At 36.8% G+C, this 12,288-nt stretch overlaps 2 protein-coding genes across 2 annotated transcripts; one reads left to right on the top strand and one right to left on the bottom strand.

Annotated features, from left to right (window-relative positions):
• The first annotated feature begins 7,248 nt into the window (after positions 1–7,248).
• LOC125469292 lies at positions 7,249–9,423 on the top strand. The gene is made up of 2 exons (XM_048566467.1): positions 7,249–7,484; positions 9,187–9,423. The coding sequence occupies exons 1-2, from the start codon at positions 7,260–7,262 to the stop codon at positions 9,253–9,255; spliced, it is 294 nt and encodes a 97-aa protein (XP_048422424.1). The 5' UTR covers positions 7,249–7,259; the 3' UTR covers positions 9,256–9,423.
• Positions 9,424–9,575: 152 nt separating this feature from the next.
• On the bottom strand, positions 9,576–11,945 carry LOC125469291 (protein LEAD-SENSITIVE 1-like). Its single transcript, XM_048566466.1, has 2 exons — positions 11,691–11,945; positions 9,576–10,426 (listed from the first exon to the last, which is right to left on the bottom strand). The coding sequence occupies exons 1-2, from the start codon at positions 11,782–11,784 to the stop codon at positions 9,756–9,758; spliced, it is 765 nt and encodes a 254-aa protein (XP_048422423.1). The 5' UTR covers positions 11,785–11,945; the 3' UTR covers positions 9,576–9,755.
• Positions 11,946–12,288: the final 343 nt, after the last annotated feature.

Raw genomic sequence — 12,288 nt, 5'->3', positions numbered from 1 at the left:
TCAGTTACATATAAGTATTTTTCATTGCACATTTCCAAAAGCAACATAATAGTCACACCCCAAATGATGTCTGATCCTCTAAAATATTGAAATGTGTTGAAAAACTTACTTGTATCTGTTATGTTAAGTCTTTATCTATGAATAGAATTATGTGAGATTTCATCAAAAACATAATTATATTTTGGAGCCTGTTGATAGAGTTCTCAAAACTTGAAGAACATCGGAAACACAGTTTGGATGAAGTATGACAAAACAATTAATTAAAAAAAAAATTTCAAGTTTCTAACAAATTAGTTTGTAACACTTATATACTGAATCGTGTTCTCTTATAATGAAAAGTCTCTCCAAAACTTGAGTGTTTATGAAAATTCGCCTCGCGAGATATGCATTCAACAAATAAATTGAGACAAGAACCAATTGTAACAAATTTTGAGTCGCTTTCAACAAAAAAAAAAAAAAATAGGGGTACCTAGCTCTAGCAAAAATACCATTTTAGAAGATTATAATTGGATCTTTTGGTTTTATCAATCTTTCCCTCCTTTGAGATGAAATTTCAAGTTTTATTTGGCAAAAGTAAGAAGTTGTTAACATGTGTTACAAAGTCATGTTCGAGTTTGAATTTCTTCAGTCGATAGCTTAACAAGTTGATACAAGATAACATATTAAGATAACATATTAACACAAGCACGACTCGTTGAAAGGTTATATTATAGTAATTTGCATGAGTGTGATATTTGTATATGAATTAGTCAGATTGAGTTGATACTTATAACAATGCTACGCTAGTGTGATTTCAATATATTAGCATCACACTCAAGTGTTTTGGCTTACTCTAAAAGTGTGATTACTATATGCGTTTAATATACATAGAAGGCCTAACAAACTTGCAATAATAATATTAGGTTTTCCACAATGGTTCAAGTGAATGTGGTACCTATATATTAGAATCAGACTTCCTAAGTAACAGAAATGCTACATTAATGTGAGTTCAATATGTTGATACCACAATCATGAATTTGATATATTGAACTCATGAGTTCAATAAATTATATCACGTTCAAATTTGCCGACCCTCTGTAAAAATGTAATTTCCATTCAATGCATTGGTATAACACTAACTTTTTCCGAGATACTCTGAGAGCCTTATAGAAATCAAACTTAGGTTTAATATAATTTAGTGTAGAATGCCTTAATAAATTTAGTTATGTGGCAAAAATGTAAGAATTGTTGAAAAGTCTCATGGGCAATGAATGCCCACAGTTCCATTTGTAGAAAATGAAAGTCGAAAATGAATTGTGCTGTCAGAAGACGCGTTACAAATTTCAATATGCAGTTAATGCATCAATATGGAGTTGCTCTATAAATAGAGCACTCCATATGTTTTCGTGTAACAGAAAAGATAAAAGAGAAAAAAGAAAAAGAGCAGAGAAAGAAAGAGAGGAAGAGGAGAGGAGAGAATAAATAGAGTTATCTTTGTACTCTTATTATTCCAAATTATAATGAAAGCACTACTGCTGCCCGAGGACGTACTCCAGTCACACTGACTGTAGAGGAACCTCGTAAATTTTGTGTCTTATTCCACTGCACACACACTGTCGATTTTACAACACGTTATCAGCACGAAAAGCTCTCATGTCAGTGGAAAGCATAACACCATAAATCCGGTAAAGCACTATCCACCTCTCACCTCAGTCATCTAAAATCTCACAGAATAAAAGGTATGTCCATTTTTCGTCTCTCCCACTGCGCCAGAAGCGCCCCACCGAATTCCAGTGAGAATTGAAATTTACGACCTGAAGTCGTCACGAGATGAGAAAACTCGTACTTGACAACTGGTTTCCAGAGATCCAGAAGAATCTCATCAGACTTGGAAACCCAGATCACGTTGTTTTCGACGGATCTTGAGAACTCCCATGAATACTTGGTTGTTTGAGATGGTGATGGCAAGAATGAATCCACACAGACCTCCCTCTCTTGTGCCTCCGTCAACCCCACTGTCATCTATGTCTCTGTAAGGAGGTTCTTGCTTAACGATGTCATGTTCCCTGGGTCATGCAAGAACAACGCCAGTCTCTGAATTGAATTTGGGCAACCTCCATAACTACCCAGCTGGCCTTGTGTTTCGAGACTGGCAGAGACAGAGAAGGAAGAAAAATAATAGAAAAGGGGGATTGATGGAATGGCAAGGCACATGTGAAGAAGAAAAAAAGGAGATGTTAACTGCAACCTAAGAAAAAATATATAAAAAAAAAGGATTTGAATGGTGCATGGCACCATTTGGTCAACATAACATAAATAGGTTTCTGTTGGTGCACAGCACCATGTTGCAGGTTTTAATAAGTGCTGACAAAAAGAAAGAAAAATAATAAATAAAAGGAGGTATGATACTTCTTGTTATTTATGTGAATTGGTGTTGGTTTAAAACCCTTTCACAAGTTCTATTTCCTTTAAAGCAATTTATTTATCATGGACGGTTTTACCGCCTACTGCTTTAAGTTTTGATTTATGTGAATGGTGCTAAATTAAAGCCATTGTCACAAGCTTTATTTACTTAAATGCAATTTATTCATTATGGCTGGAATTACCGCCTATTGCTTTAATTTATTTATTGTACTTCTTTTTGTTACGATGAGTACATACTGGACCCGAAGTTCCTTGATCAGATCAGAACCTGCAGTTTCTTGATCCTCATAAAATAAAAATGATTGGACCTGAAGTTCCATCAAACAAAAAGATCAGGACATGAAGTTCCTTGATAAGTACCTTAAGTTTGAAGTGCCGCAGTGCCTCAACTTAATTGTAATAAAAGTCATAAGAGTCTCAGTCTGCAGACTATTAAATAAGGACCAGAAGTTCCTTATGTCCATACTCAAAAATGGTTTAGCAGAAGCATTTATTAAGCGGATGAAATTGATTACCCGCGTTCTGCTGATGAAAATAAAATTGCCAGTTTTTTACATGGGTACATGTCATTTTACATGATACATTATTGATTTGGTTGAGACCTGTTGATAACCATCAATACTTCTTAGTACAACTCGTGTTTGGGAACCAGCCAAACATTATACATTTACGAGTTTTTGGTTGTGTTATCTATGTGCCTATTGCACTGCCACAACATACTAAAATGAAGCATCATTGCGGATTAGGCATTGATGTTGGACATCATCTATCATTCAATATTTAAAACCCTTGACTGGGGATATATTTACCGCGTGGTTTGCGGACTGTCATTTTGATAAGACAATTTTCCTGCCGTTAGGGGGAGAAAATAACTTCGTTTTAGAAAAACGATGAACAAATATCATTCCAAAAGAATGATAAGAAAAAACCGTTCCAGAAGAACGAAGAGAATTTGTCTTATTTTGATTCATGAAGCAATCAATTTACAAACGAAGTGAGAATAATTGAATGATGCAACGATATGCAAATCAAATGCTAGATGCATTTAATGATGAAACGAAAGTGATAAAATCACATATGCTTGCTGCAAATGTGCCTACAAGAATTAATGTCCCTGTTGGACAAAATAATATGGCAGCAAATGATTTATCTGTTGCACGCCTGAAGCGTGGCAGACCCTCAGACTCAAAAGGTTCAGTCCTTCGAAAGAAGAAAAATATGGCACTACTGAACTATTGCATAACTGTCGCATGCCAGAAGCATGACAGTTGTTGCAAGGATACTTGTCCCGAAAAGGTCAATCCGCAGACATGAGAGTATTGATGTCTCATGCATGAAGCATGATAGACGTATAGGTTCTAATGACTCAACTCCCGAAGTGGAGATTAAAATCCAAGCTCTATAACGCTCAAAAGGAGGTTATGATCCGCATTCTCTAAATTATGACTATCCTAGAAGAGATAGTGTAATGCCCTTGAAGAAGCAATGGATATCCCAAAAGAAATGAAAAACTTTTATGCATGCGCATGCACATGAGAATGTGGGATCACAGATTGATGATAACCAATGGTAATTTTGGTTTTTACCAGTAGCTACTAAATTCATCAATGAGCTGTGGTGATATTGAGTCCCGTTTTTTTTCCATCAACAAAATTATGGGCTAAAAATGGATAAAGGCAAATCCATTATAATTTTGTAAGAACGTGGAAAAATATACCTATATACTTGGATACAATACAAATAGCCAAAAGATGTTGAACCTAGAAGGTTACATATGGGCATTTGTAATACCGTGAAATACACTCATATGATAAGACACAGGGTTGGAAACGAGTTCATATGAATGGAGAATTATATATGAAGGGTTATGAGTCGCCCACATAATATCTCCATAAATAAATCCTTCAAATATACATGGAAGCAAATTGCTCTGTATAAATTCTAGAGGAAAATGTGTCATGAAATGTAGAAAATCCCTGAAGGATTCAAATTGCTTGAAGAAAGCCCCGGAAGGGTAAAGCATAAATTATGTACTCAATACCAATGAATGGTATAAATTGCCTTAGTGAGTACTTCCATTATGGTATTGTTGCAACATACTAAAATCTCTTGCAAGAGTTGATGATATTAAATTGGGACTCCTGAAGAGTCAAGAAAGATTATAAAGTGTTGAGAGAAATATTGTCTCGAACTGCAGAATCGAACAATATGCCAACACGAATCTTATCCATGATGTTTACGACATTAAAGAATCATATGGATTGAAGATTATGAGTTGAATACTCAAATAATTAATACACTAAGAATGATCATTTATCTTCGCGAGGGGTAAAGATAAATTGATATTTGGTCCAGAAGTACCACATCTTAGTGAAATATATGCTTTATTGTATTTAACACAATACACTGAATGAAATAAAGCTTATATATTAATATCTCCGAGCAATTATATACACATGAGTTAAAACAAACAAACAAAAAGGAACCTTCACAAAGGTTACTCATGTGAAGCCTCAGTACTCGGAAGTACCCTAGAAGGGGAAGACACCAGAAGTTGATTATTTGGAGTCTCAATACTTGGTGAAACTCCAGACAGCTAAGACAATGGATGTCTTTGGAATAAAGACTCGAACCCCCGATTGTCATTTTGAGTCCGACCTTCGGATTCCAGTAGCTGGTCGAGCTTTCTTTTCATGCTCGTAGAGTAATTATTTGCAAGCATGTGTAACACTTTATTCTCATGCTTAAGCCCTCTAATCTCTTGTTTAAGACTTGCCACCTCAGCCATTAATGATTCAACTTGGTGAGTTCGAGCAAGTAAGCGCTGGCCCATATTGGATACAGAGCCCGCACATTGAACACTGAGAGCCAATGAGTCTTGAACGGCTGCCTCATCAGACCGGTTTGAAAGGATTCTGTTGTCCTTTGGAGTGAGAAGATTCCTGGCTACCACTGTAGCAGTTATGTTATCCTTCATCACAGAGTCCCCAACCGTAAGAGGACCATTAGAAGATGAGAAGGACGGGCGCCATATGTTATCCTGACGCTGCTCGCCTGTATCAATCCTGAGACTCAAATCTAAGCAAATGTTAGATGGGCAAGCCATTTTCAGAAATGATGAAGGAAGTCAGATAAAATCTCAGAAGTGCAAGAAAGGGAAATTTCTGCAGGCAACAATTTTCTGAGTGTTTCTGAACAAAATTGATATCTCTATAAAAGGAGGGGCAACATGACCACTTATTCAAAAATCGAAGAGACACCGATTTTCAAATTTCAAAAGCCGGATTTCTCTGCATGATGTTTGTCAACATTTTCTCAGACGCAATCTCAGCTCTTGGATATCACGTGCAACTTTGTCAAAGATCTCTGATAAAGTTGAAAACGCGTGAATCTTACTGTTCTAATTACACCACAGTTGCTGACAAGAGTAAAGGCACAGCACTACTACCTGCTATTGGGAAATCCATATATATTCAACCTCTGTCCTTCATGGCAAGGCATAACTGAAAAATATCTAACTCTTCCTCATCTCCGAGAATGCATATTTCACGAAGTATCTCGAAATACTCAGTTTTCTTCCTCTCCGAGAATACCTTTACAAACAAGTCATACCAGAGTAAGAGTATCTCATATCATCAGGGACGAGAGCAAGAGTATCTCATATCATGCAATCTCCCTGTCCTTTCCTTTGTCCTTGTTCTTACCTGCCAAGACAAGGACAGAGAAAGCAATATGTCGGAACCTCCACTCAAACTTGCGTTGCCACCAAGAAGTGATGGTCCATTCAAATACCAGGTTTGCATCCCACTCCTGTATCAGAGGACAAATACTACACGAGAAGATGCCAAACCTGCATAAGGAAAATACCACTTCTGCAAGGGGAGCAAGTAAGGCAAGTGAAAATGATACATTGAAGCATGTGGAGACAACCACAACAAACACATGTCAGTTCATCCCCGACAAAGTCTAAGATCACTTATCACATGAAGCTCTTCATGGTCCAATTTCATTCAAGATCAAGCCTAGACGGTCTTTGAAGAAATCATAAGTACGATTCAAGATCAAGTGTCCACCATCCTTGAATCAAATTCAGTTCCAAATAAAATAGGTAAATTCAGACCTTTGGAAGAAGTCTAGCAGAAGGCCCTCAAACCCAGTTCAAGAACAAGTCTGTGGAAAGTTAACAACAAGTGAAACACCTCATTCGGCAACTATCACCGCTAAATGACTAAAGCAGCAGGATTAATGATCAGCCTAAATAATTTGAAATCAGGGGGAGATACTCATCAAGGGGGAGCATCCAAAAATAGATCGAGATCTTAACGAGGCAACTCATGTTGATATGTGGGCATCCAAGGGGGAGTGTTGAAAAGTCTCATGGGCAATGAATGCCCACAGTTCCATTTGTAGAAAATGAAAGTCGAAAATGAATTGTGCTGTCAGAAGACGCGTTACAAATTTCAATATGCAGTTAATGCATCAATATGGAGTTGCTCTATAAATAGAGCACTCCATATGTTTTCGTGTAACAGAAAAGATAAAAGAGAAAAAAGAAAAAGAGCAGAGAAAGAAAGAGAGGAAGAGGAGAGGAGAGAATAAATAGAGTTATCTTTGTACTCTTATTATTCCAAATTATAATGAAAGCACTACTGCTGCCCGAGGACGTACTCCAGTCACACTGACTGTAGAGGAACCTCGTAAATTTTGTGTCTTATTCCACTGCACACACACTGTCGATTTTACAACAAGAATAAGCTAAATTTGCACATTGACTAATATTCTGTTTTACTTTTTATCTGAATCTGACTTTTCTGTATTTTTCTTTTATTAATTTAAAAGGAAACTGGACAAAATCAATGCCATCCTCGCGAACCCCTTTACTACCAACTACCAAGGTAAACGAAGGCACACGATACAGAGCCACCACTGCAACGATGGCGAAACGAGTCAGCAGCCGGAATTCGAACGAGGCCGCATTGACTGGGGGCGTCAAGTCGGTCTTTCGGTTCTTTCGATTCGCCGAGTTCGAAATCCTCTTTGTTCTTTTCTTCGTAATCGCTTTCATCATTTTCAAAGATCTCGTAAGTTCCCAATTCGTCTTTTTCTCAATTTTTCTTCTGATTCTTTCCTTGGATTCTTTATTTTTGGATTTTGATTTCCTAATTGTCATTATATTATGTTAATTTCGTTAATTATGCAATTTTAATTTTCTTGAAATTGATTCGGTTCATATAATTAATCACCTCATGTGATATGTTAATTTTAGGGACGAACAAATTATACAGATCCTTGAATTTTTTTAACTCTTGCTGATTGAATAGGGCAAAACTGTTCTGGATATTTGAATGTAAGAGCACATAATTATAGAACCGAAAACGTTTAAATTATTAACCAAGGGTTTGCTAGTAGTTTTTTATAATCAATAGGGATAGGGGTATTCGAATTTGGGACCTATTCGGAGAGAGAAGTGCTACTAAAGGGCAAGGGTTTGTATCTCAAAGTGGTTAAGAGCGTTTACCCTTGCACCTGAGATCCTATGTTCAAGTCCCCCTGCCCCGACATCGCTTGTATAACAGATTAAGTAACTTTTAAAAAGAAAGGTTCAGCTTTTGCTTATTTCTGCGGGACTTACCCCCGAATCAATCTTTTGACCCCCAGCACTCTTGTTTCGAGGGATTGCAGTCGCAGTCTGTTATATGGGGGTTATGTAGTTTAGAAATAGCAAGCCTCTCATGAATGTAGCTGAAATGAAGGTTTAACATAAGTAAGAAAGGAATCTAAGGTTTATGCATTTCTAGGAAGCTAAGTAGTAAAAGAAAGAACCAAAAAAATGGTTTTGGTTTAGTGCCAAAAGTTAATTGCAAGTGCATAGTCAAAGCAAAATACCCTGGTCAACCTGTCGAAACCTGTACCTAATACAGCTTAGCCAAAATCTGATTTGGTCATAGAATCATTGCAGTTAAATAGGAGTAAACAAAACCCAGAGAAGAATTCTCCATTCCGAAGTTCACACAACATACTCATTTACCCCTTCACGTTGTGGCGCAAAATGCCTTCTAGTTCCATTAGTTAACAAGTAGAAAGAAAGACCCTCCAAAGATAGAACTAAATATCAGTATATGCCAATTAGATTGCATTAATCTGAAACCAAGGATGCATTTAAGGCCCAAACATCCCATTGAATAGAAGCTTCATAACAAATTGATTTCTTTGTGGGTGGTTTTTTGTCTATTCATGCTAAGTCTAAGATTGTTTACGCTAATCACCTTTTTCTAGAAATTTGAAATTAATCCTTAATTTCAGCAATGGATGATGATTAAGCTGCTAGAGTAATTGATTGCAGTTGATGTTTGCTGGGTTACTACCTTGCATTATTTAGACAACATAAATAAACTTGGGGTGAGAAACCCTTGATAAAGACTATCACATACCAATAATATTATGATTTGATGATATAAAGATTCACTTTAGGCGATTTTCGGGTTAAGGGATTTCCAAGTTCCAAGGGATTGATGGGAAGTTATTAGTTGATCAAAAAAGTTGAATAGGAGGGACGACGGCATTACAAAAAACTCTCCATGACCATTACAAAGCCATGTGAGAGGGATTTGAAATCCCTACTTGGAAGGTGTCACTTGCAAATCCTTCTTATGTACCCATGTAATGATCTTGGAGTTCATTCCTTAATCTCTTCTATATTACACATTTCAAGAGGGCCTGGTAAATGTTCAATTTAAATGGTTAAAAGTTTTAGATCTTAACATTTGAATGTGTAAACTGCAGACATCGAGGCCGGAATACAGTCAGATTCTCGTAAAAAAGCCAGGCGGCGGTAGTATTTGGCCTTACTAGCTGGAGATTTCATTGTTGGATTAACATTTGGTATATCATTCAGTTTTTGGATGTTGATTGATTGTGTACTTTCTTGTAACACAACAGATTTTGTTGTCATCCCTGTATTTGTATCTGTACATGTAATTATATGATTAAATAACAGCTTACAATATTTGTCGACGGTAAGAGGTTGGTTGTGAAAGTTCTTAAGTTTGCTGCAAGAATAGCGAACTTGTTTCGTTTCTCGCATCAGTGATTTTCGCACCAAATTTACAGGGCATTTCATGGGCATGATATAAATGTAGCAAAAAACAGAGGGATGAACAAAGTACACCAAGTGAACAAATCAAAGCAAAATACATAAACCAACGAATGAATATATCATTCACCGTTATCGTCACAACCGCGAAAAATACAAGCAATTATAAACTACTAATACCAACACTCAACAATCAATGTATAATACAACCAAAATATTCGACTTTTGAAGCCATACGAATTCGGTTTATGCACACAAATTATTCTTTCTTGAGCACTTCAGTTGCAACCACTGACTCGTCTAGGGCACAGGGGGTAATCAGTCTCTCCACCGGTACTTTCTTAACATCTCGGCGTATTCCGATATCAGAAACAAATCTACTAATGCAATACATGCCACAGCCTACAACACCCAGACCAGTAAAACTGGTAGTCAAAAAGCGAAGCGGTGAAGAAACAACAGCTGTTGCGGCAGCTACAATGGAGGCTGCCTGTCCACTCCTGCCCACACTAATGCTAGTGAACACAAGCAAACCTGTTTTGCAATATATAGCAAAGTCTTCACAGTTGTTTTTGAAAATGTCATAACTACCAAAACCATTCTGCAGAAGGAAAGAAGCGCGATGAAGGACATCTTCGGGTGGGTCAGACCGGGCAAGGGTACAGGTACCCCCTCTAGGTTTGGCAATAAAGAAAACTGGATTGACACCATATTCAAAGAGGTAAAGATCACCACCTGATAGAAAACAATCTATGCAAGAAGAGATGACACCATCAAGTGTCGATTGGTCTCCGCAGTTTGGGCAGGGATTGTCCGAAGAATGGGATGGAGAGCTGCTTAGAAGGAAGCGATCTAACACAGTTCCGGTGCCAGTTTCCTGGCCAGCTCCTCGAGTGAAGTGAATAACCTTTCCTTCACCAACGTATATCCCTGAGATCACATAGCAGATAAACGATCAGCAATGCCATGCCTTCCAAGGTGAATTAAATGCAGGATTTAAAAGTAAAATACACAAAAGTTGTCCTCATACAATAACGAAAACTGATGGAAGTACAAAGAAGAAAAACTATGGATGAAAGAAAACTAAACTGCGCAAGTTTTCAAAAAAATCATCAAAACTACAGACACATAGGTAGAGAACTAAGATGTGAGGACTCCTTCAGTACATGCTCCAAATGGAATATATAACTTCAACAAAACCACTCAATTCTCCTAATTCGCCCTCTCAATCTAAATAATGGAATCATATTCCAAAAGTCCAACCCCAGAGTATTCTTGTGTATAAGTGTGTGCCAGAGGGAGACTGACCCAAAAAAAATAATGCATACCGTACGTCCACATTGATCAATAACATTCTTTTAATCACGACTCATACCAGCAATGCAATCAATTGACGATTAGAACTAGGGATTTCATAATCAGTAAAAGCCGCTGATCCACTGACAATTGAATAACTATACAAATTGCTCTACTGTAAACTCATTGCAGTCACCAATAACCAAAATAACTGCTTCCAAGTTAAAGAAAAATCATTTCGATCGACATTCTTCTAATCACAATTTCTAAGTAGTGGTGAATATGCTGATCCAGTGACTAACCGTGCAAATTGCTTGACTGTAAACTCAATGATGTCTCAAACCATTTCAGTCTGATAACAAAACTTAACTTCCTCAAGGTTAAAGAATCATTATTTTTTTTCTGTCCTTCGTTTTCGCCTGACTTGCTATTCGAATTTTCCTCTTCCACTTAAGCTGAATTTAAACCAATACCCCTACTTGAACAATACTTACTAGCAACATTCACATACAAATATATATAAACAGCAACCCATTGTCGCCTGCAGCCATGTCCACACGCACACAACAGTTTCCGCAAATTATACGATCCCACTAATTAACAACAACAAAAAGTAGTAGAAATGATTGAAATTTTCAGATAGTACTAGTAGGCTATTGAACTGTGGATTCAGGAACTAATCTTACTGTGATCACTGATCAGACAGAAAGATCTAGTACGAAAAACAGACCCAGAAACTAACAATAAAAATCCAATCTTTTGATACTTAAGTGAAGGAAAAACAGTCCCAGAAACAAAAAGCGGAAAAGCATCAACAAACAATTCCTGATATGCAAATAAATGAATAAACACATAAAAATTAAAATAATTAAAAGGAGAGAAAGGAGAAAAGGAGAACCGTGGTGGGAATAGAGGTACGCGTGGCGCCATGAATAGATGTGATCTCCAGGTTTCAGAAGATCCCTCTCAATCTTGTTCGACAGCACTCCCATTCCTTCTCTCTCGATCGATCGATACTGTAAAGATGTGGAACTGGATACGAAATGGCGAAAACTCAATTTATCCCCAATTCGGAAGAAGAAAACTGAAACGGCGAAGACCCAAGTCTTTTTTTTGGGAACTGTAATTGGCCTAATAACAATTCCCTTCCTTTTTCCGTTGATTTAATTCTCCCGACGTAATTATAAAGGCAATGTTGCGTTATTTTTCAGTTCTTTTTTTTTTTTCCAAACTTTTTTGTTTTCGGTTTTTTCGGTTTTTCTAGATTTCGATATCCTTTAGTATGTTTAAGTCATGAATACGCCGCTTTATACTACAGTTTATCGGTATTTTTTTTTTGGGAAAATTGGAATTTTTTACGTTTTTTCTATATCATTTAGATTAAACATTTATGTCTTTTTAAATTTTGATTAAAGCGTTTTAACCAATAGTCACATTTATTTTTTAAAATTAAAATAAATTTTGAATTTATCATTTTACCTGCAGGATGCACTTTT

This window comes from the organism of the source record quoted next, unplaced genomic scaffold, assembly GCF_019419815.1.
Source record: "Pyrus x bretschneideri cultivar Hongxiangsu unplaced genomic scaffold, Pyrus_bretschneideri_v1 Contig41, whole genome shotgun sequence".
NCBI classification, from domain to species: Eukaryota; Viridiplantae; Streptophyta; class Magnoliopsida; order Rosales; family Rosaceae; genus Pyrus; species Pyrus x bretschneideri.
This window is presented reverse-complemented; position numbering and strand designations above follow the sequence as displayed.